This window comes from Cyanistes caeruleus, chromosome 13 (genome assembly GCF_971803275.1).
Source record: "Cyanistes caeruleus chromosome 13, bCyaCae1.hap1.1, whole genome shotgun sequence".
Lineage (NCBI taxonomy): Eukaryota > Metazoa > Chordata > Aves > Passeriformes > Paridae > Cyanistes > Cyanistes caeruleus.
The window spans coordinates 2,724,780-2,749,297 of NC_141713.1; the positions used below are offsets into that span (position 1 = coordinate 2,724,780).

The 24,518-nt window shown below is 45.3% G+C and overlaps 2 protein-coding genes across 10 annotated transcripts in view; one reads left to right on the forward strand and one right to left on the reverse strand.

Moving 5' to 3' along the window:
- Nucleotides 1-191: 191 nt before the first annotated feature.
- On the reverse strand, nt 192-12,721 carry ANKDD1A (ankyrin repeat and death domain containing 1A). Of its 2 annotated transcripts, none has more exons than XM_023933821.2 (15): nt 12,532-12,721; nt 10,041-10,144; nt 9,315-9,413; nt 8,646-8,744; nt 8,088-8,192; nt 7,749-7,847; nt 7,259-7,357; nt 6,050-6,148; nt 5,609-5,707; nt 5,288-5,386; nt 4,620-4,718; nt 3,213-3,308; nt 2,014-2,215; nt 1,201-1,332; nt 192-964 (listed from the first exon to the last, which is right to left on the reverse strand). In XM_023933821.2, exons 1-15 carry the CDS (start codon nt 12,719-12,721, stop codon nt 903-905), a joined length of 1,683 nt encoding a protein of 560 aa, XP_023789589.2. In that variant the 3' UTR covers nt 192-902. The 2 variants fall into 2 exon arrangements, with proteins under 2 accessions (XP_023789589.2, XP_086704929.1); XM_086848803.1 differs by having other exon boundaries at nt 9,294-9,413.
- Nucleotides 12,174-24,518, forward strand: part of PCSK6 (proprotein convertase subtilisin/kexin type 6) — a 91,598-nt gene continuing 79,253 nt past the window's right edge. For 5 of the 8 annotated variants that reach the window (XM_086848779.1, XM_086848782.1, XM_086848780.1 and 2 more), the window contains exons 1-2: nt 12,566-12,861; nt 14,890-15,061. The gene's annotated coding sequence lies outside the window, so the exon portion shown is untranslated. Of the gene's footprint in view, nt 12,353-12,565; nt 12,862-14,889; nt 15,062-24,518 lie in introns of those variants that run through there. The other 3 variants (XM_086848781.1, XM_086848785.1, XM_086848777.1) reach the window with 3 other exon arrangements.

The following is a 24,518-nucleotide window of genomic DNA, read 5'->3' on the forward strand; positions in this document are numbered from 1 at the left end:
GTTTTGACTCCAAGAAAACAGCAACTGAGCTCACTGCAGTCCTCATTTGCCTCTACAAACACCTCTGGAAATTAAGAAAACCACCACCACCTGCTTGAATTCCTCTCAAGCTTTAAGGTTGTATGGGTTTAGCTCTAAGAAAGAATGCTGTAGTGTTTTTTTAATAAAGATGACAAGATGTAACTTGCAACTTGAAAGGGTAAAATCTAGATTTATTGAAATGCAGACATTATTTTCCCCTTGAGATGCTGTAAAAAATAAATATGAAGGATTACATGACCAATGAAAAGATGTTTTGAGAAGGTTAGTCACCTATTTGATTTATAAACAGTATATGTTATGGTACATTTATAAACAGCATATGTTAATATTCTCAAACATTTTGTGAAGAGTCAAAGCATTAAAGATCACAACCCCCTCAGGTTCCAAAAGACCAAAGAGTAGCTTTGATTTTGCTAAAGTTCTCTTATGGTGGGAATGTGTGTACATGCCTAAGAAATAAGACATCCCTCACAAATAAGCGAAGTAAAGAACATTCCTGAAAACAGCCTTTGCCCTCATTAATTTAAAAACTTGACAATTGAAAATTTATATACAAAAATGTGCTGTAGACAAGTTACAGTAAAACTGTAATATTTCCTGATGCAGTATGACAAGTAAGACTCACTCACCAAACTCATTACAGTACCCAGACCATTTGCCATTGCTGATAAAAATCTCCCTTCTGTGTAGGGGCATTTTTGACCATGAGCATTTGTTTTACCCTTGTCAATCCCTGTCCAAAAGGATGCAGCAGTGCCAGCAGTTTGTGTCAAGAAGCCCTTAGGTTGCATCTGCCTTCTCTCAGCAGCAGAGAAGTGTTTCTCCTGGAGCTCTAAGACCAGTTGAGGATGCTCCTGGTGTTACATTGCTGTGCACTTCCGTGGAGAGGTGGAGTCTGCATTTGCTTTTTTCCGGATACTTTCTGTAAGAGAGAATGATCTGCTGCACAGAAAAATAAAGCCATGGCAGGATGTGTTCATTTTCAAACAAGAGAAAGAGGTTACATGCAATGGAAGCAAGGGGGCAGAGCAGGTGCTTTCAGCTCATGTGAGCTGGCTTCACTGAAGTTTTCCTCTGCGTATGTTGTCTAAGCACAGAATTTGGGTAAATTAATTCCACTAATGCTCAGTGTCCATTGAAGGAAGACAAAAGTATTACCTGCTAAATCTCTTCTCCCAATCCCCACCAGGCCTTCATACAGTCCCTTGATTGGATTTTCTCCTGCAGTGATCACACCATGGAGCCAGATCAGCAACATTCTGTGGCCATGTTCCCTGTAGCTTTTAGTGCCTGGCAGGATCAAACCACAGATGAAATCACACACTCAGAGCAGATTTCTGCCCTGGTGGGTTTGCACACCCCTCCTTCCTCTCTGGATTTCACTAGGAGGCTGTAAAGCACAGTTTTAATTCCTGTTTGTGATGTGATTGCTGGATTTGAGTGGAACTTAATGGACTGGCTATGGCTGAGCTTGGGTTTGTTGCACAGCCTTTCATGGCAATAGAGTCTCTGCCTTCAGAGCACAGCTTGGCCCCTTGCTCACATCATCCATACTACAGACTTCTAGCAACAGCCAAATTAGCAATGATCTGTTTCTGACCCTCAGACCCTGTTTCTGCTAATGTATTTCTTAAATGCTTAAGAATTCACTTCACTGCCTTCTTGCTACTCAAAAAAAGAAAACCAGCAAATTTCTTCTGTTCTATAGAACAAGAATTGTAGCAAGAACTCACAGGCCTGCCAAATGTCTCATAAGAAGTGAGCAAAGAACCACTAATTCCCCTGCTTGTGTGCTTTATTCCTAGACAAATTACAGTGTGTAGTTAATTCCACATTCAGTAAAACCAGAATTTTTAACCTAATCCTTTGGTTGCTTCAAATAAACCAACTGGTTTTCTTCATTCCTTGCTCTTACTGCAGCTTTATCTCCTAGAACCAAAATCCAAGGAAAGAAAGGAAGCTTTTTAATACCTGTCCACTGTTGCTCAATGGCCCTAATATGGTCATCTGTGAATTTCCAGTAATGTGCCAGCTTCTTCCATTCCCCGGGTTTGAGGTACTTAGTGGCTAATCTCCACATGACTGAGCGAATGTGCTGTGTTTCCAGCCTGTGATCCTGCTTAAAGGTCAAGTGCTTTGCCACCCATGAGCCGGAGCCGCTGTTCAGGTTGTCCTGCAAAGCCAGAACAGGGGAGTCAGGTGTGGTTCAGCAGCCTCCCACATCCTCAGTTCTGTGGTCCCTGTGAGTCCCTTCTGGGACAGCTCATTTTTTTTATTCTCTTTATTCTCATTTCACTCTGTGCTCATCAGGGTTAAAACGCTGTTAATGGCCACTTCGCTGTGGAAGCCCATGCGGATCACGATTTGCATTTTCACACAGCCTTTTATCTGGGGTTTGGGGCAGAATCATTTAATTAAATCTGCTTCCCTGCAACTTCAGCTGTGCTCGTGCTCACAGTGTTTACATGCCAGGCTGCAGAGGCTGCATGACATTCTCTAGGGCTGCATGGGAAGCCAATGCAAAGGCCTGATACACTGAGCATGATTCCCAAAGCTGCACCTGAGCCACAGGCACATGCCCTCCCTTCCTTCCCCTTCTAGAGATCTACTATGGGAAGACAACCAAAATCTTAAGGGATGTGCAAGGGATGCGACATTGGTCTGTACTTTCAGCTCATTCTCCTCAGCTTGGTTTGGGCACAGGCTTGGGGTAAGAAGGGTTTCAGAGGGGAGACTGGGCCTGAGAGGCTGCACTTTGAGGGAGAAGTTGGTTGTATGACTCCAACCAGAGCTGTCTACTTCCACTGCTGAAAAACTCTCAAAATCCCATTTTGGTGACCTGAGGCCAAGCATTTTCCCACTCAGGGCATTGACAGTTTCGCCTTCTGGGAAGAGGAATTAGTTCTGTCCCTTTGGGAGCAGCTGTTAATTTTTGGAAACTCCTATTCCCATCAGTGCTGCCTAGTATTTCTAATAACAGAGGTCTTTTTAAATAAGGAAAGCCTTAATTAGATGCTGTTGGCATGGTGAGGACTTCTGTTTTTCTTAAGGGGATGAAAATAGAGGTCAGGCTGTCATGGGATGTCATGTATTTCTTTTTCTTTGGCAGCTGGTATGTGAAGTCTCAAGGGACAGGAGAAAGCAGAGGAGCTGTTGTGTAAGCTGCTCACCTTCTCCCATTTGTAAAACCGCTCAGCTTTGATAATCATGTCCACCAAGATGATGTGATTGCCTCGGGCAGCAACATCCAGAGATGTTTTCCCTTGCTGAAATTAGAAAGGGAAAATGAGCTGGAAAAGACTTTGCACCTTAGGAGGTACAATCTCCATGCCCACCCAGCATCTGCAGCAGCAGGCACATGAACTATTGAGTAATACACACAGCCAGGACCTGTTCTCCACCTGTGAACACCTCAGATGTGAGCTGGTGTCAAGCTCCTGCATTCAGGACACAGGGAGTGGTTTTCCAGGCTCTGCAGCATCTCCTCTGTTGCTACAAGGGATCTGCCTGTTTTGCAGGAGCCACTGGAAAAGTTTTCTTCAACCCACTGACATGACAGCAACCACCAGAGGACCAGCTCAGCTCTGCAGTCCAAGGCATTTCACAGCCTTTTGCACAGCAGGTTTGCTGACACATGAAACCAAACTGATTTATACAACCTCATTAACTTTATAGGCTCCAGATACACATGATTAGAAATGGTCTCCTAGGAGAAGCACAGGCTGATGGGACTATGAAAATGTGACTATGTTCCTTTCATGAATATGATTTTGGTTTGGGCAGGGGGAGATTTGTAATTCTATCTAAAATCAGAAGGCAGAAATGAACGAGATTTGAAAGTTGCATGAAGGAAAGCGAGTCAGCCCAGACACCAGGCATAAAAGGAAGAACAGTTCTAGCCTCAGATGTGAGCAGAAACCCAATTTCATACAGAAAAGTGTGAATGTGTCCCCTGTGCTGAGTGTCACTGCAGTTCCACAGAGTGCTGAAAGGTGACAAGCATTCACCACAACTGAAGGCCAGTTCAGCCAGGTGGCCTCAGGTCTACACTTGCTCTAACCCACTGCAAATGGCAAACACTATTTTAATCCCTGCCCAAGGCCCTCCAGCATTTTTTGGGCACATACTACATTTTCAGGCCTCTTGCAATTCATTCTGTTGACCTTATTAGATGGCAAATGCCCCAGAACTGTGCCAGATCTATACCAAACAGATAATTTCAACCTATCAGAACATGCATGCAGTACTTTTTCAGGTATATTACCCATCATTATTTGAGGAAATCTTTGATATTAGTGTTCAAGATAGTACAAATAGAAGGAACTACAACAACTTTGAGAAAGAAAGTGTTGCTCATTGTGTTATGTATTTTTTACCTAAGAACCAGTCACTTCTTTCCTGGAAAACATATCAAAATAACCTACTCAGCTGTGTTTTAAGGGCTTATTCCTGGAAATATCCAAATTTCAATATTACTAGCCTTCCTTGAAAATGATGAAAAACATTAGCAAAGACTATCTGTGTGTATTTTCCCTCCAAACTCCCACAGAATGTGTTTCACCCATGGAGACCTTTACCTTGTCAGTTAGCTTCAGATTAACTCCTGCAATGAGAATCATCTCAGCAATGTCCTGCCTGCCGTGCTCTGCAGCGATGTGGAGTGAGGTCTGCTGCCTCTGCAGAAGGAGGGAGAAAGGACTACACTTCAGAGAATGACAAGTGTGAGGATGGAAGGACAGAACACTACCAGGAGGAGCCTTAGGACTGTTTAATGGAAACCAGTAAAATTGAACATAAAATGTGTCAATTTTATAGTATCAGGAGAGAACATCACTACAAGTATGAAGATTAACTGAAACAAGCTACACAAAGCCTCTCATTCAGAAAATTACAGTCTAGTGAGACAACCAGCTACCTCCAGGCTTGCTTCCTATTCTCAGCCCTCCAAACACTTTGCAGAATATTTTTCATCTTGAAATTTCTCCTACCTGCTTCCAGCAAGGAAGAGAGGGCTTGACTACACAATGTTGCAGGGGACATAGCACAGCCCTCATGTTGAATACCATCAAGCAATTACCTCACTGCAACACTTATAATCATTTAATAGGTTTCACATTTCCTAAGATGCACTTCCAGATTCTCCACATTTTAAAGTACCCCTCTTTAACCCTGTCCCCAAGGTGATAAAATCCCCCATGAAACTGGTTCACATTTCAAACACAAAGAACAGGAGCTGCGGTCTTACATTATCTGGAATGTCAAGGTCACACTCTGCACTGATGAAGAGCTTCACCATGGCTGGGAAGTTCTGCAGGACTGCGATGTGTGTTGCTGATGCATTTTGCTGTGGAAAGAAGATCCGGCACTTAGGGAGAGCTTAGCTCAGAGCACTGAAAGGACCATGCTGTGCCCAGCATGTTCTGTTCTATCAAAGCTGCCAGTCTGCACTGGGGGCTGATGGGGATACTGCAGCACTGGTCCTTCCAGAGTTGATTTGTGCTCTTGAGCAGCTCTACAAACTGGTTTTACCTTTTTGTTAGTGGTGAGAGCATTGAGAGGAACTCACATGATTGAGAGCATCCGTGTGGATTCCTGCATCCATAAGGATCCTGGCTATCTCCTCATAGCCATGCAGTGCTGCATAATGAAGGCAGTTCATCTTTTTCTGAGAGGGAATTCAGAAGAGAGGAGTGTTACTCAGGGATCCTTCCCAGAGGCTGCAGTTGTTACAGACCACCCACAAAGTGCTCCCTGCTCCCTCCTGCAAGAGTCCTATGGCCCAGTAATGACAAATTCCTGGAGATTGTCTCCAACCAAACCAGTCCCAGAGCACTTCACCTGCCTCTTTGTATAAAAAAAAATTTTACCTTCCTCTAAACTCCCTGTGCTATTCCTGAATGCAGGGCTCCACATGACCTCGCTCTGTAATGGGAGCTGGGAAGCCACAGGTCTGGGCATAAATCCACAAAGTAGGGTTTGGGAATGGAATCACCTCCATGGAGCTTACCTGGGTTTGGGCATTGATATCAGCACCTGCTTCCACGAGCAGCTTCACACAGTGGCTGTGTCCCCCCTCAGCAGCCAGGTGCAGAGCCGTGAGTCCTTCCTGCACAAGGAAGAAAGGACACAAGGGGTACTTCTGTGGACAAGGCTGAGACAGAGCAGCAGAACGAGTCAGATTCTACCCCATCTTCTGAATCCATGACATGTTACAGTACTAGTTCTGAGGGCCAGGGATCTCCAGGTGATACAAAAATACAGGACACAATTATCTGCCCTGGACATACCAGAGTACTGCTCTGTCCTGAGTGTCACTGTCTGTGGGCCACAAGACAGACATTGTGTTCACCATCTTTCCTCCCTTCCAGCCCGTCAATAAACCAAAAAGGATTTCACATGGACAGTGAAGACAAATCATTTTCCTGAAATAGTCCAGAGACAGAACTGGAAACCCGTGACTCTCTATCACTGGTTTTCCCTTCTGAGGGTTGCAGCTCACTTCATTACAAGAAAACAGAAGCAAGCAAGCAGAATTCCTAAGTGATTTAATCTGGTTTTATTATTGCTCTTTGCACAAGGGGCAGGAGTAGACAAATGCTGCCAGTTACTACAGAAGGTGGCTCCCCCTTTTCTTCAGATCTTAATCACAATCAAATACACTTTTCAAAGACAGTAACCAAATAAGACTAAAAAAAATGCTGATAAACTTAATTGAGAGCATGCCCTGGAATAAATAATAGTGATACTAAGCCAATATTTGCTATCTAAGTCATTAACTGTGTTCCAGCCACATCATTTTCCAGAGCAGATCTGTCAAAAGAGAGATCTCAAACAGAAGGTCCATATGTTTAGTGACTAAGTCAATACTTTAAAGCACGGCGAAGTTTAGTTTAAAACACACTCAATAACCATTTAGGCACTTGAATGTACAAGGGTCAGAGAGAGAAGGGAGATGAAATGGAGTGATAAGGTAGGTGAGCAGGAAGAAAAGGCAACACTTTAAAGCTGGAAATTGGTCCAAGACGGATGTCACCTTTCACTAATACTCTGCAAGTGTGACCTGCCTTTACCCACACAGGCTTTAGATAAAATCAGCTATTTTCTAGGCTTCTCCTGTCAATACTGGCTTTTCAGCCTGATGACTGTGGCAGGAGAGTATTTCTAGGGAGGAAAGGGCAAAACTGATGTGGTTTTGACTTAATTTAAGTGTACTTACTGAGTTTTTTTCATCAAGGTCCACTTTGACATCTATAATCTTCTCCAGCACAGAGAGATGTCCATTTTTAGCAGCTAAATGCAATGCTGTATTTTCTTCCTGAAAGTAAACATTACTCCATAAACATATGTCTCACAGGACCGAGTGCTCATATACCACAACCTTGCAGAGTATATCCAGTGTGTCTGAAAAGGAGGTTGTAACCAGTAGCACAAATATGAAGCAATCTTCCTACAGTTGCAGAAGCGAGGGAAGAACCCCTCCTACCTTCAACTGGAGCATGGTCCACCAGGCTTGGTGTGTATCCTGCCTGAAAAGCCCTGGAGAGAAATCATGAACTAAGCAAGAAAACGGCTTGAAGTGGATAGGGAAGAAAAACCCTGACATACCACAGCCATAGTCACAACCTCATTTGGTATTCTGTTCCCTGGTTTTCACATCCCCTAATCCTTGCACTTCACCTCCCTTGCATGTGGTTTTGTGCCTGTACCTTGTCTTTGGCACTGTGAGAACAACCCAGTTGAATGAGGAACTCCACCACCTCCAGCTGCCCATACTCTGCGGCCAGGTGAAATGCTGTCCTGTCCATCTTTGAAAGGAAACAGAGAAACACAATCCATAAGGCTCAGAAAGCACATGACGAGATCATCTGCTGCAAGAAGCTTGACCAGAGCCAGAATCCCCATCATCCCTAAGCTCACTCTGCAGGAAGACTTCTGGAGTACCATCTGACTCTGATTCTCTTCCCAAGACCAAGGGCAACATTCCTGCTAAGCTCAGCAGAGCAAGACCAGACTTCATGAAACAAAGCTGTGAAAAGCCTTCCTACCTTGTCTGTCTCATCCACACACACGTCCTCCAAGTTCTCCATGATGAACTCTATGACCTGGATGTGTCCCCTCTGAGCTGCACAGTGAAGCACACTCCTGCCATTCTGGAGAGGAGACAAAGGACTGCTCATTAACTAGTTCAAGACTGTGGGACAGTCAGTCTCTTTTGACAACCTGTTCCTGTGAGCAAAAGGCCATTTCATCCCTCCCTGCACCTCTAGGGCTAAACTTCCTTGTGCTGTAGACAGCAAGTTATGACTGAAATACCTTTTCCCAGACAAGGTCTGTTTTAGAATACAAGGACTGCTGATTCACTAAACCCATTTCCCATTTCTGTAACAGCTTCCACATCAGCACTGCACAAACATGAGATAGGGAAGCTGTGTGCCTCCCTCCTGAGCTCCAATTATTACACCTGCTTCAGGGATAAGCCAGAGTACAGATGGCAATCTCCAGAGCAGATGCTGTCACACATGACTGAGCTCACAGGTAAACCTCTCTCTGTCCCCCAACACTGTCTAGAGCCAAGTGATGGATCCACATGGGGAGACCCTCACCCTATTGACACGGTTAATCTTGGCCCCAGCATTGACAAGGATCTGCAGGACTCGGAGGTGGCCAAACCAGGCAGACAGGAGAAGAGCATTCATTCCAAACTGGGCAAAAAAGAAGAAAGATACTTACAGTTAAACTGCAGACACCACCATCCTCACCCTGGAGGGAAGCTGTCCTCTTACCTTAATGAATTTTTCCAAATCTATTTGTTTCTTACTGGTATATTTTTTAGTTGCACTTTCTCCAATTACTATTATTCCTGTCACACAGCAACTGAGCAGAGATCTGCTTCTTGGCAGCTACTACCTATTTATTGGTGTGTATTAGCCTGGCTGTATGGGGGAGAGAAAACTTGTTGGCTGTCACTGTCATCTCACAAGCCCCATCAACACAATGAGAAGAAGCCAAGCATCCCCATGCTCTATGGAAAACTTCACAGATTCTACCAGCCTACAGTGTGCATGCAAGGAAAAGGCCAAAACACTGAGCACAGACACATGTGCCAACAAGGTTTGCTCCAGCCCCTCGCTCAGCAGGTGCAGCGTGCCACCCTGTGCCACCCACCCAGGGCTAAGGTGCAGTCTGCAACTGCTGGCCTAGCACCCAGTCCCTGGCGCTGCCCCAGCACCGAACACATCTGCAGCACATGCAAGGGAGAGTCGCCTCTGTACACTGTCTTCATCATCCACAGGGACATCGTGATCCAGGAGCAGTCGCACAGCATCCACGCTCCCTGCTCCTGCAGCCCAGTGCAGGGCAGTCCGGTCTGTCTGGAAGGGAAGGACAGAGGCAGGGAAGGCTGATGTATGCAGAGTGTGTGTATCCACCAGCCTTTCTGAAGGCCAAAATATCCTTAGCCATCTATGGAGCCAGAATTTCTTGCACTGTACAGAGTTTGCTTTGGACACAGACCTCTGTCTTTGTTCTCCTGTCAGGCAGACAGGTTTTAGTCACCTTCTATTCAGGAACTGCAGTTCTGGACTATATTGACAGCACAGAGTTAAGAACATTGCTGACCATAAATGGACAGAAACACTAGGGATGGGTGCAATCCTGAATCTCCATGAACCTACTAGTCAACAAGGAAAGACCTGCACCAGAAACAGAGTTTGTCCCAAGTCTTACTGTACAGAGACAGCAAAATCAAAGCCTTTCATGGCAATCATATCTATCTGGCACTTGCAGCTTTCCAGTGTGACCAGGATGATAGTGCTGGGGGTCTCAGTGTGTTGTGAAAACTTCTTGGTTGCCACAGGCCCTATTTGGCATTGGGTGTTGTATTTTAAAGCTTTGACAAATTAAGTAGTTAATGAGACGAATAGTGTTAAGGAGCTGCAGTTCTGAAACACGCCCTAAGCACTTCCTGCAGCTTGGAGGTGGAGAAACCCAGGACTTACATTGTTTTTGGCTTTGATGTCAACTCCTCTCCTGAAGAGTTCCTCCATCCTGGCTGTATCATTTCGCTTTGCTGCATCATGGAACTCCTTCTCTGACTGAAGCACTGCAGTAGAGCAGAAGAGTGAGCATTAAAACAGTGCTAGCAAGGATCACGGAGCAACATGCTTCAACAAACCTCCCCTTCATCTCACCATCCCCTGTGGCTTCAAGGAAGGATGACTGCAGAAAGATTCTTCCAGCAAGAATCCCAGCCCTACAGATGTTGGCATGTTTGCTGGATTTATATTCTACCACTGTCTCTCCTTCCCTGACTACCCCTGTGCTGCATCAGTGCTCTTCCAGTCCTACCCACTTCTCTTCTAATTCAATGTCTCTGTGCATGGATTTGCTCTAGCTGCAAAACCTATTGATCCATGAGGTCCAGATCCTCTGGGCACCCTCTGAGGCCCAGAGTCAGTGTGAAGGCTCAGAGATAACACAGACCCTTTCCTCCATCCTTCTACCTACATCCCACTGCTCTACAAGGAGGCCTTTACACATGGTCCCCCTCCAGGCAACCTGAACCAGCCAAGCAGCACAAAACTGCCAGCCTGGCCTATGATTAGTGTTGCATCTCTTAATAAACCATGGCAGTTCTGCACATAATTTACCATGACTGGCAGAATTTGTCCTGCACAGTTAGGCACAATTTAAGAATGTTTACTCTCCATGCTGGGCCTTGCCCGAGCAATCTTCTCCTTGATCAAATAAACCTTCCTGCCAAGAAACAAGAGCAAGGCTGTGACTGCCACAGCCCAACAGGGAAGCTCTGAAGGCTTTGGCAAGGCTGGTGTCAGCATTTGTTGGACTCAGTCTCTGTCCCAGTGCTTTTGGGGAATTCTTTCAAGAAGTGCTTAAGTCAGACCCTTGGCCTGTCACATCCCACTGGAGAGCTGGCCCACTCTCCAGTCCACTCTGCTCTCTTCTACACTTCTGCAGAGCCCAGGCTGCAGTCTGAGGAGCTCAATGCAACTTCAGTTTGTTCCAACATATCAACTGCATACTAACCACATGCCATACAAAAGGCATCAAAACATATTGCTGTTCCCACTCATGCTGAGGGAGACAAACAGGGTACTTGCTGCCTAAATAGCACTATTAATCTCTTCAGAGGGCTCAGAAGAAAGGCATCCCTACCGTGGACTCTTAGAGCAACAGAGGTATAATCTCATCCTGCAGTTTCCTTCCATTCCCCTTGCCCTCAAACAAAAAAGTTTAGCTCAAGAAAAACACAAATTTTAATGCTAAACAGGATCATTCAATAGTGTGTTTATCCACTTAACACCAGACATGGTCATCCGAGAGTGAGTATTCAAGAGTGCTGGACCTGCTGCTACAACGAAGGCAGTAGGATTTGGACACTGATTTCTACAAGAAATGGGATTTCCTATACTGTATATTAAGACTCTCTTATCACCTTGTCAACAGAATTGCATTTCACCCTGCATGGACCCTTCACTTGAGAGGAAATGTCAAGAGAAGTTGTGAAAAACACATTTAGTTTTTGCTAATTGTTAACACCAGTGGCTACACACATACCACCTCCTTGCACATGCTTATCTCCCTTCAGTGGACTAAATCCTATGTTTCAATTAAGCAAATTCTGCTGACCCTGCTCTCCAGGTGACAGAAATGTGTTCTTACATTTCATGGTCACACAAAGCATAATTTTCAAGAGATGCCAAACCACCTTAACTATCCTTTGCACTAGCTGTGAAGATGTAGTAACAAATCTGGCATCGCTAAGGCTGTAGAAGCCACAATTCATCCATTTTCAGCAACACATGAGTAACAGTTTGATGGTCTGAGTTTCCTGCTTAAGATCCACAGCAGCTCTGTAAGTGTAAATGCATTCCTCATCATGGCATGTACCTGTCCAACAGCAACACTTCAGTGGATATTTAGCAGTTTTCATTCTCTTTTAAGCTCAGATTCCAGGGTATTTCACAGCTTACTGAATAAGAATTCACTTAGTTATCACAAACAGCGTGGAAAACACTTTAAATTATTTACCCTCAGTGCAATGCACCAACTGACAGGCAGTTCATTATGCAAGAGATGTAGAAAAGCAGCGAAGGAGGTGAAAGACATACAAAGAAACGTGCAAAACCCATCCACTGCGCTCTACCTGGGGCTGCAGGACACAAAGACAATATGGGATGGGGACCGAGGGATCAAAAGGGTCAAAGACCCCAAGTGCGGGGTACCACAGTTATGTGCAGCATCTCAGCGGTGCAGGATGCTTTGGGGCAACAGCAGTCTTGATTCACGGGTAGGTTTATCCACCTGCTTTATTTCCGAGCGCATTTTCAGATGTCCGGTTATTTTTTAGGGCATCCCGGCTCTGCCCCTCAGCCCCGCCGGTTCCCGCCCGCCCCCGCCACACGAATCGCCCCTCACGGCGCTGCGACCCTGCCCCGCCGGGGCAGCCCCCGCCTCGGCCCCACTCACGGGTGTCGCCTTCTGACGCCAAATCGTCCCCCATGTCGCGACAGAGCGGCCCCGCCGCCGCCGCCTCAGGGCGGGCTGAGGCGCGTCCCCGCCGCCTCAGGGCGGGCTGACAGGCGCATCCCCGCCTCCTGGCAGGCCACCTCGTCGCCGCCGAGCTGCTCTTTTGCTGCTCTTTAAAGTAAAATGTCATAAAACAAGTCCATTTCCCGGCAAACACGGCGGTTTTGGGCCGTTTGGGGAGTACTTGAGCGGGGACATCCAGCTGCCGCCATTTCGGCCCGGTGCCGCCCGTCACCTCAGCGCCGCTCTGCTGAGTGCTGCTGCTTCGAGGTGATGGGTGGTTTAATTTAAAGTTAATTTAATTCTGTTTCCAGATCAATTGAGGAGGAGAGGGATTTCTAATCAGTAGGAAATCCGGGGGGGGCGGGGGGGGGTGTGTGCTTTTGTTTTTGTTTTCCCCTCAAAGCAGGGCTCAGGGATGTTTCCCAGGAATGAGGTGTTCGTGTTACCACGCATCCCTCAGCAGGTGCAGAAGGGGGAAAAGACTTTTCCCTCAGAGTTTTAGTGAATTCTCCAATTTCAGCGTCTGATCTGGTTTTATCTTTTAGTTTGTTCCACGTTTTGATAATACGATAAGGTAGAAACCAGAGTGATCTGAGGCTGGGGGGATAATCAGATCTGTTTCTGTGGGTCCCCCACAGTAATCTCCCCCCTGTAATACTGCTTCCATCTCTTGGGGTCCCCAACATAAGAAGGACATGGAGCAGCTGGAGGGAGTCCAGAGAAGCCCACAGAAATTCTCCAAGGGTTGCAGCACCTCTGCTCTGAAGCCAGACTGGGAGAGCTGGGGATGTTCAGCCTGAAGAGACTCTGAGGAGACTTTATATGAAACCCCATCACTGGAAGCATCCAAGGCCAGCTTGGGTGAGGCTGGGATAGTGGAAGGTGTCCCTGCTCATGGAAGGTGGTGGAACTGGATTATCCTTAAGGTCCCTTGCAGCCCAGACCATTCTGTGATTCTTTGCTGTTGGTCTCAGGATAGGAGAGGTAACATCAGGTTTGTATCCCGTTCCTAGACCATGCTGCCCACAGATGTGGTCTTTGTCAGGACTCCCTGGAGAAGCTCCCCTGGAGAAGTATCTGTGTATCGCTGATTTTGGCTGTGAGCTCATTCTGATGCCTGTCACCACATGAGGGTGCCAGTGCTGTTCACCTGCCACGGCTTCCTGCTCTAGCAAAAAAGTCCAGAGCGCAGATGGGTCTGTTCCCTGGGCTCGGGACAGTTTTGGGGTACATCCCGATCTCGGGGACCCTTGTGTGGATCCGTGCTGCTCCTGTGAGAGAGCATGGGGCGTTTGGTGTGTTGGGAGATGGGGAGAGATAGGCGATGTCCTGGCGGTATGCAGATAAGAGCCCCTCTGCTTCTCCAAACATCCCTCTGTGCACGCAGCTACACCAGAACTGTCTTCAAGGCAGGGAGAGGTGGTTTCCATTTCACTGAAACCTATCACCAAGGGTTTCAGTAGCCAAGTGCTTTCTGATACAGTTGGACCACTACAGCATGGCCTGCCTAGCTGTGAAATGGGGAGGTGGACCCTAAGCTCTTGAGCAAATACAGAATGTGTGGGGGTTTATGAAGAGCTGCTGCTCTCAGAGATTTGGATTTGTGTTTTCTTTGTCTTTTATTCAAACTGAAGTAAAAAAAAAAAAAAAGAAAGGAAAAAAAGAGACACTGTCTCTGGTAGGAAAAGTGAACATAAGGTCTGTCTGGATAAAGGGGAAACCCTTTTGTACAGTAGCTTAGCGTGTGGAGTATCCTCCCTGAGGAAAGGGGAAAGCTGGGCTTGATCCTTGTTTCTGCCGGAGGGGAGATGCAAACCTCAGGCCACATAAGACCCCAGAGAGCACAGTAAACAACAGGCTGCAAGCATGTCTGCTGTGGAGAGTTTTTCTTGCTCTTTCCTGTTATTTTAAATAATTAATGATTTGATGGAGCGGGGAGTGGAGAAGGCAGGTGTCCCGTCTCCCCGGAGAGCAGTCTGTGCACCCGGCAAGACGGAGTCTTGCTCTTTCTCGATGAATATTTAAGTGTCCTCAGACAAACTGGAACGGTGCCAGCAGGAATGGCTGAGAAGGGCTGAGCCCTTCCCACTGGGTATCCTAGTGCCTGGGGGCTGGTGAAACAACCCTGAATAGGGCAGGGAATAATCCCTGCTTGCATGGACTGCAGAGGTACTGTGCATCCCAGCCTTAGGTTGGACCTCTGGCTCTTGCTAGCCTTTTGTTATGCTGTGAAATTTCCTTGGATGGAAAGCTGTATGGATTTAACCTGCCACTGTTAATGTCATTGTCTTCCAGAGCTTGAATCAGCCAGGACTCATCACTCATGGCTCTCCTGTGGGTTAATGCTGTTCTCGGAGGAGGAATAGCGCAGATGCACTGAGAGTTCACATCTGTTTGTGAGCTTGGATGCTTCCAGCAGGCAGAAAAAAAGGCAATGTAGGCAGTTCCTTCTGTCCTTCCCAAAATGGTATGTGTTCAGGGGTGGAAGGGACCAAGACTTTCTGCTGATACTAAGTACAGAATGCTGCGACGATTTATTAACGACACTGAATATTCACCTAGCGATCCATTTATTAGCTAACAGACCTAAAAGAGCTCTTGGATTTTTCCACTGATGTTGTAGCATAAAGAATGACGGGGGAGGTGGTAATTTGAGTCCTTTTTGCAATATATTCCAGACATTGACCCCATCTTCTGAATGGTGTTAAAATCTTAGACTTTATTTCACTAGAAAAATAATTTTAGCTGAGCCAGCTTTGTGCTCTTTCTCACTTAGAAGTGAAGGTTTCTGTCAGAGAATTTTGTGCTCTTATTTTGTATGCACAATTTTTATGTACTGCTTTAGGATAATCATTATTTTCGATCACATTCAAAAATCATGAGGCAGGCTGCTTAAATTCATGTAATTTTAAAATGTGCCTCCGTTAGCTCCCTGGTTTAGTTGTATACACTGTGATTTTCAAGCCAGTCAGATTTGCAGTTATTCATGTAATACAGCCCACAAACCAGTATGTGTTTATGCAGAAACAGTTGCTTACCTAGAGGTTTAGCAAATTGGACTTTAATTTATAATCTTCCTTTGGAAGCAAAACTGGAAGGTGACTCCTCCTGCCTGCAGCTGCCTGTAGTTTGGGAAGCCAAGCTTCTTCTTCTCTGGAGCTGCCCACAGCAGGGGAGCCTGGCTTGAGGAACAGCCTCATCCTTGGAGGATTGTCTTTTTTGGCATATGCTGCCACAGACAGGAAATTGAATATTGCATGGGAGAGGGGATGACCATGTTCCTCTTTCAGTGCTGATGGACTGTTTTTACGTGACAGGGTGTTAAACAGCCCAGTGTGCTGAGATAACAACCATGGGCTCTGCCTGGCAGCACCTGAACCAGATCTTTGGGCACTGTGGTACACAGCTGCCATGGATGAAGAATTGTATGTCTGTGCTTTTTGACCCTGCTGTGGGTATTCAAAAGGGACCAACCATGCCAGTTCTGTGCTCTTTCAGATATGTCCCATTAGAATGGAATACACGTTACAGCTCTGGGTACATGGCTTCATGTGTGGCTCCAGCTTATTTATTTTTTGTCTGGGTTTGGCTTTTAGTTGTTCTGTAGACTAGGTTATTTTTGGTGCTTTCTTTGATAACTCTGTTCCTGTAACATGCTGCGGAGACAGAACTCCTCTGGGAGCATCCCAGAAATGCACACAAACATCAGCCCTGTAGCTTCTAACACTCAACATATGGAGCTTTCAGAAGGCCTGGACACCTAACGGGACTCCACAAACCCACTCTGGAAGCCTGAGAAGGGTTCCAGCAGTTTCCTCAAAGGCTGCATTCATTTCCTTGCAAGGCTTCCACAGAGGAACAGCTTGTTAGAGAGACCTGTGGAACTTGGAAGCTTTGCCAGTAATAATTCAAACCCAATTCTGAAGTCAAATATTTAGCTAAACAGAGACTGTCTGATTACTGGGTTAAACACAGGCTGCATCTGAGTGAGCTCAACATTTCAGGTTTTTGTCAGTGTCCATTTCACGAACCTGTAATTCCATTTTTCCTGTCTTCCCAGACTCAGCTCATGCTGTGTAGTGTTTCAGACAGCACAGAATGAAGTATTTCAGCAGAGCTGTTGCTCCTAGCTCAGGAAGCAGCCTGAATCACAAAGTGATGTTCTTTGCTTTAGGTTTAGGAATAATCCAGTATTATGGTATTGGGAGGAAATTATGTTAGAGAAACTAAAGCATTTGTTTGTTTGTTGGTAAGAAGTCTCAAGGAACCAGGCAGAGATGTCAGAGAGGGTTGGTGAGTGAGCCTTGCCAGTGTGCTACATGGTGCTGACACAGACAGCCCAGTCCATATTAAGAGCAACTGGAAGTTTGAGCTGGTGATTTGGCACTTCCTTCTCCTGTCACTCTCACTTCCCAAAGCCCATAGGCCTTTAAATCCCTTGTAAAGATAAATGATCTTAAGCTTCTATGTAGCTTTGAAAGTGAAGCTTACATGTAATTAGCACAACAGGGGTTGTTCCTGACCATCAGGCCACTCCTGTTGATCCCTGACCTCCACATGGAGCTTACAGACATGAGTCCACTGCATCTTCCAACTTGATATGTTCTCCTTTCAGCTGTGAAGAATTTGGCTCACATCTATCTTGCAGGAATACATGAGAGGCAAAAAAACACCTCCCCAGTATCTTTTGTATCTGAATGATACCTTAGAAATAACTGTCGGAGATAAAATTTGTTATTTCTGTGATGCTTGGCTGAGGGAGGTCTATATGAGCCCACTGTGTTCAGACTTTCTTAGTGCCTGAGTACCAGGTTTGACCAGTAGATGGGAGATTAGTGGTTTGACAGTCTGTGTCTCATGGTGGTGATCAGGTTGCAGTGGTCATTCTGTCTGTGCTTTGAACTGTTTGCCTTACTGGAATCATGGAACCTGGTCTTTCAAATCCAGGAATGTAACAGTAGTATGGTCTTAAAACATCTACTGTGTGACCAAAAACAAATGTAGCAGGAAAGGATCTAAAGGGAGAATATTCTTTCTTGAATTTAAGAAGAGAAATGTGATGGAGCTGGAGTCACTGCCGTCCCTGGTTTGAATGTGATGGTTAACTGAGGAAATGTTTGGTTATGGGTGGTGGGAACGGCTGCCTCCTATAAACCAAGCAATAATCAGGACACTGAATCCTAATCCCCTCACTGACATGCCTGCAGGCAATGTTTTTATTCTCACTTTACTGCATGTGTAAAAAGAGGGAAGGTCCTCTTCTTCCTGGGCCTCTGAGGATTGTCTGGCTCCTAAAGGCAATCTCTCCCTGTTGTTTTCAAGACAAAAGTGCAGCTGAAATGTAGGATCTTTTAACCATAAACCCAAAGTGCTGAAACCTACTTCCAGAGGCACAGCCCTGAGCTGCTCTTAAGCCACACTGAAGGACTCAGTGCAAAACTTGAAGTGAAACAGAAAATTGTGTTTGAGGATTTAATAAAAGCTAAGTGGAAGCAAAGGGTTGCTCAGTGATACCATCACTCCCTTCTAATTTGACCCCATGGAAAATCATGGAGTCCAACAGCAGCAGGCAAGCACAGTGCAGCTTTGGAAATGTTTCATTTCTGTCTCTCAGCAATTTTCTTCCAGAGCCCAAAACATCTGTCTCTGCCTCCAGCCACATGCAAGTGCACCGAGAGAATTTTGTTCCAAGCCTAATGAGTAATTTTATGGTCTTGGAATTGGAGGCAGGGGGAGGGGCCTGGGACAGCAGCTGGAGTCATGTGTTCTACAAGGATCTCTGCTGATGTCAAGTTGCAGCCTGATGATTTTTACTTTACTGCAGCCCACCAGGCTTCCCTTTAAAGTCCTCTGCTAGAGTTGTTGGTGATCAATGCAGGAATAGCTCTGACATGGGCTTCTGCATTCCCAGGGCTTCTTCACTGCGGGGCCCAACAAGCAGCATGGAAAATAATTACATCAGTGGAGAGGAGGTGGGGGAGCTCAGCTGGGCATCAGCTCCACTCTGTGTGGAGAGAGCACACGTGAATGCAGAAAGCACACTTTGCCTATCCTGCCTCTGGCTTCAGAGCTCAGGAGGGATGAAGGAACCAACAACCCCAGGCAGATGTGTAATCACATCACTGAGGCATTGAGCAGATGGTGCTGAGATGTGGTGATACATGTGGTCTGAGAACAGGTATAGAATGAACTGATTAAAATTGTCACTGGTCTCAGCAGTCTTTTTAAAGCACAACCCCAGCTTTCTCTTTGAGAAGGACAGGTTTATCTGTAGAGAGAGATAATCTGTACACAGCACAGGAAACAAAAGGCGGATGTTGTCCTATGTTTATGATATATTTCCACCACAGGGTCTTCCTTTGGGACAGGTTTGCAGGTCCTAGGCCCCAGAGCAGGACTTGCACATGGAGGGACCATGCTGTGTTTATCCAGGGCAGATTATGCAGAGCTCTTCCTCCACCTGTCCAACTTCTCTTGGTCTGAAAAGCAAGTTTATATTCACTCACAGTGACTCAGCCACAGAGTCTGACTCATTTTCTTGCTGTTACTCATAGAAAGGAAAAGCCAAATGGCAACCAGTCTGTGCCTGTAGCCACCTGTAATTCTCCAGTTTTCTGCTGTTATTCTCTGGATGAATTTCTGTTTATCGACACTAACACACTTATCCTGCTGAAGCTTTTAATACTTCTTTCTACAGAGAAAGACTGATTAGAAAATAAAATTTACTACCCCTAAAGCAAAGAGGAAGTGTGCTGAATCTCCATGGCTGCTTGTGGAGTTTGTGAAACGGGAAGATTTCAAGTGGACACTTCACAAAGGTAGCAACAGAATGAGACCAGATGGAGCAACCACCAGGCAGAACTGGGAGCAGCTGCAGGATTGCTGCAGCTCCTGAGCTGACCTCTGTGGTCTGGAGGAGGTTGCTGGTGGTCTATCTCTTAAAGGTGCTCAGTGCTAAGAGATCCTGCTTCCAGCAGCAATGATGTTACTGGTCACCAGAAATCTGTCTCACCCACTCTCTGAACTGGACTCCCCAGTGCAATGGAAAGACTTGAATTGCAAAGAAAAGGGATGGTGTTATACTCTGTGTAAGCCTCTGTTGCACTGTCAGCTCAGGAGTCTCTGCTCATTTCAAACCTGGCTGTTGCCCTCTTGCACATATTTTGTCCTCTCATCAGGGTGCAGGGAAACACCAGGCCCCAGTTCCTTCTCTTGCAGTGTGATAGGTGGCTTATTCTGTGCTAGAGACCACAGGAGCATGAGTCAGAGTTAAAAACCTCACCCAAGAGAAGCTTTAACTGTGAGGTGGGAATTGGTGCCTGCCACTACAGCTTTGCCAAACCCAGCTTTTCCCATTTCAGCTTCATTCCAGGTAAAAACTGCACAGGAGAGCACAGTGCAGAGCTCCAGGTGGGTGGGCTGTCCAGAGGACAAGGAGGTATCCTGGGTATGGAGCAGGGCTGTGTTAGAGCTATGGCAGTTTCTTCTTGGTTATGGGAAGCTGAGGTTCAAGTCAACAGGCTGAGTCTTCCAGAGGGGAACTTGGCCTTAAACCTGGCTCTCCCTTCTCACCGGCCTGCTGCTGGGTGGGAGGCCACCATGGGGCTCTGCTCTTTCATCATTCTCCTGGATCCCATCTTAAGAGTTTTGATTAAAATTGTTTCACAAACTCTCAAATGAAAAGCTGGAATTTGGGTGATTTTCTGGTGGAAAAATATTTAATTGGAAATATTCCTTGGCATGCTTTCAGGTGGCACATTGCCTACCCCTCTCTGAAAATATTGCTCATTTTGAGTGCAAACGCTTCTTGTGAAGTTGCTTTTTTTTTGATTGCAGTCCCTCACTTGGGTTTCTTTTTGCCTCAAGCAGATGATGGGAGTTGGCCTCGTGTTACATGGCACTGAAGTGACCTCCTGGGGCTGCCTGCGTGTCCTGCTGCCCTTCATGGCAGAGCATGGCTGAGAGAGGCTGGAGTAGTTGTGTAGCATGTAGGGAGCAGGCACTGCCCTGCTGCTCCTGGCTGTCTGCTCTGAATACCCACTACCGCCCCCAGCTCTGGCAGCCGTGTTTGCAAAAAGCTCTGCAGGCACTGGAAGTGAGCTGGTTTCTTCATGACAATGTAGTTATCCTTTTAAGGGAAAATTCCCTCTGGGAGCCAACCCTCAATTACCTCCTGCTCCAGTGCCTTCTTGCTGGAGATGGCTTGTAACACAGCTGAGTTACAGCCACAGGAACTCAGCTGAGTGCCCAACCGTTTGGAAAAAAAATAATAATTAAACTCTGTTGGCCTCTGTTGTTTGTTGAATCTAGAAATTGGGGTCAGAACCCAATAGCTGGGTCTTCTCATCAGTGCATTTGTGCAGAACCAATCTGTGGATGCTGCATCTTCAAACCCAGATGCTGTCTATTCCCACAGTATTTCTGGTGTGTGCAGACCCCTGGGTGCTTGTTCTTCCCTAAAGCAGTTTGTTGCAATATTTGGGAGCTCTAGGTAGGACAGGACTGGTGATAATTAGCCAATGCAAGTATCTGCTAAATGCCAGGGAACTGGGGTTGGCAGTGTCTGCATTTCAATTTGCTGTTATTCACTGTGATGACTGGGAATGGTCCTCAAAGGTCCTGATTTGGAGGCTGAAAAATTCCTTCTATTCTGCTGACATGTCTCACTGTCCATGGGAAGGATGTCTAACCAGGATGGGGCTGCTGTGGATGTTGCCCTCTACCTCTCTCAATGAGCAGAACAGGAGCTCTAGAGAACAGGCTCTGCTCTTTCTACTCTATAGGAGTGGTGGCCTCGGCTGCAATCCCCCAAATTTACATTTGTGTTTAGTGCTGAAAATACTTTAATTCCAAACAAGAGGCTTCCTAGAAGAACATGACATTCTTGAATGCAAACTTGTCACTGGAATGAGACCAGACTCCTTACAGATGTTCTAGGGATTCCTTTGGATGTCTGCAAATTTACTGGGATTGTGTGGGCATTTTCTCTCATTTAAAAAACCAACCCTGTACCTGTGCAGCTACTGTTGTCTTGAGACAAAATAAATGGACCACAGATCGTGGCCTGACTGGATCATCTGAGAATGAAACAATGCCCCTCTGAGGAGCAGAGGTGCCAGGCTGGAACCTTGTGCCTCATTTTCAATGACATGGACAGGAATCCTACTTTGCCTAGATTGGATTGAAAAAGTTTTCACATCTTTTCAGCTTTCCCAAGGGCTTAAATTTTCTTTCCTTTATCTAGAGCAAGGAAAAACATTTTAAAAAATCTAAAGCTTTTGTGAGAAGACAAGAAGAAATCACATGAGTTCCACCAAAATATGTAATTTCATATTTTAAAAAATGCTTGGGTTAGTTACTTAAGAAATTGTAAACCAAAGTGTTGAAATCATGCTTTTGAACTGCAGAACAAAATTGTCACCTTTTGAAATGTCAACTTCTCAAAATTATTTTTTGTGCAGTTGTTTAAACCAGCACACCTTTCCAATCTGCAGTCCTCTGATATCAGCCTTGCATTGCTATTTTGACCTGAAAATGTTTTGCCAGAAAATTTCTCACCAGCAACTCCCATGAGACCCTGATTCCACCCTTGAAGGTGGGTGGTTTTGAACTCACCTGGATGGAAGAGCAGAAGTGTGGCTAAGCTGAGAGCAGTCCTGCCCTTTGAATTCATGACTGTTGTTTGCATTGCTGACCTTTCACAAGTCCATTAGCTCTTGGCCATGGAAAAAAAAAAAAAGGGAATATATTTGCCTGGCCCAGGAAATTCAATCCATTCTCTTGAAAATTCAGTGTTGCTCCAGAGAAAGAGCCCATCAAAAGCTCTGTGGTTGGACAGAAAGGTTATCCATGGGCTGGGGTATCTCCTGTGATCTCCCATATGACAGCTGGCCATGATTTTTCCTTTGAGCTTCCCCTCATCACCATCTCTTGCAGAGCTGTACAATACATGAAGAACTGGGCAGTGCTTTGCTGTCATGGTGATGTGGTCTAAACAAACCCAGAAGACTTTGCCAGCATTTCAAAACTCACTTCTTGTTGCACATGAAATAGCTGAGGAACTTGCAGTTTTGTTTGCACAGATCCTTGCCCAGTTAGTCATGCTGGCTTGCATATCTGTTGGACTTGTGGAGATCTTCTCATGTTTTATCAGTTTCAGTGATAAATATCCCAGTGTGCAGTGGTGTGCTAGATAACTTGTATCTAAAACAGATCAGACTTTGTCCTCTAAGAAGTATTTCTTTGTGCAAGGCACATTTCTTTTGGAGGAAAATATATATTTCCTCCAAAACTAGAGTTTTTGTGGCAAGGAAAAGGAAAAATATTAATATAGTTAAGAACTTCACAAGCATCTGAAACTATTTAGAGACCAAGAGGGAATGAAATGTTTCAATAAAGGGTAAAGAAAACTCAGTTTTCAGCATTCAAATATCCTAATTTCTTTATATGCCCTGCTGTGTAGTTCTGCAGGGAAGGAGAGTTTGATTCTGTTTGCATTGCATAAATGTCATATCCTTCCCCATGAATGACAGCTAGTACTTGGCATTGCATTCCCATGTCTTGCCCTCTTCCTGCTGCTGACCTCTTCTCCTGATAGTCTCTGTTCCACATGGTTTTGTCTTTTCCCCCCAGAACATCTCCAAAATATTTCAAGTTCTTATTTCTTGTTTAAAATGAACAATATCTTAGCCATACTAGATATATACAGTATTTTCATAGTATATGTTATCCACTTACGGGCTGAGAGTACAAGTTCTTTAACTGTCATATTGTCCAAAACAAGCAGTATTTGGAGGTCCATCCCTATCCCTGCTTAGGGTTAGAAAAGTCATCAAAGGACAAGTTCTCAGAATTGCCTTTTTTGTTTGTTTGATTTTTCTGTTTTTAGAGGCACTTCATGATGTTCTGGTTATTCAATGTTTATTGCAATGTCACTAGTTCATCAACTAAAAATAAAATATCTGCTGCAGAATGGGTTTGGAGCCCACCTCTTCAATGCCCTGTGCCTCTACCTTCATTTTGTGGGGTGAGAAGCTCCATCATCTCTCCTGGGTGCACCACATAGCAAAATTAATTCACAGCTACAAAATACCTTTAAGTCTTTATACCAGAAGACACTATAAAAGAACCACCAAGAGAGGTAGTTGTAGCTTTGAGCATTTTGATTCCTTTAATTCATTTCTTTTGAGCTAGTAATTTTAAAATTCAATTGAAGAATGCCCATTTTCTGAAGCACAAACATCCTTCATGGGCATAGGGTGGAAATAGAAAATGTAAAAATGGGGATTGTAGATGCAGGGGATGTAAAAACTGGATTGTGAATCTGATGGCAGTGGGAGTAAGGATTTTCTTGGCAGCAGCACAACTAAAACTTTTGCAAAGTTTCTGTCAACAAAGTTTTGAGCTTTCTAGAGCCCAGTTGTTCTGGCAGAGAAGGGGCATGAGATGGAAAAGTAGGGAAAGATGAGAACTGAAATGTGGAACAGAAGAAGAGGATCCATTTTGGAAGAGCAGGCCAGGCTTTGGAGGCATGAGCAGGGTCTGCAGGGGCACCACATTTATCATCTCAAAACTCCTCAGTGAGAGGGAAGCCAGGGTTAAAGACCTGAATATCCTGTGAGGTTTATCATTGCCTGAGCCTCTTAATATTTTGTAACATCCCCTACCAGTGGTTATCACAGGAATATGGTGGCTTGTAGCTGTGAGGTAAGGCACTAGAACACAGTGACTAAATTTCCTGGAATAAATTAAGCTCTAGCATTTTGAAGTGTGTGAATTTTCACAGCATAACAAAACAGTGATCTCCATTCTCTAAACACTGTGGGTACCTTTTGCGTCTACATATTTTCTGACTCTTAAACTGGAAAGGAGAAATGTTGGAGAGCTTCACTCTTGATGACTCATAGTTAAGCTAAAACATGCGT

What these genes read in the sequence shown, in the direction of transcription:
- ANKDD1A (XM_086848803.1), bottom strand. Translation starts at nt 12,721, where the DNA reads ATGACATTTTACTTTAAAGAGCAGCAAAAGAGCAGCTCGGCGGCGACG. An exon ending in ACATCAAAGCCAAAAACAAT is followed by an intron (nt 9,414 to 10,040) that starts GTAAGTCCTGGG and finishes CTTCCCTTCCAG; the next exon opens with ACAGACCGGACTGCCCTGCA. An exon ending in GGTTTTACAAATGGGAGAAG is followed by an intron (nt 2,216 to 3,212) that starts GTGAGCAGCTTA and finishes CTGGCTTTGCAG; the next exon opens with GACAACCTGAACAGCGGCTC.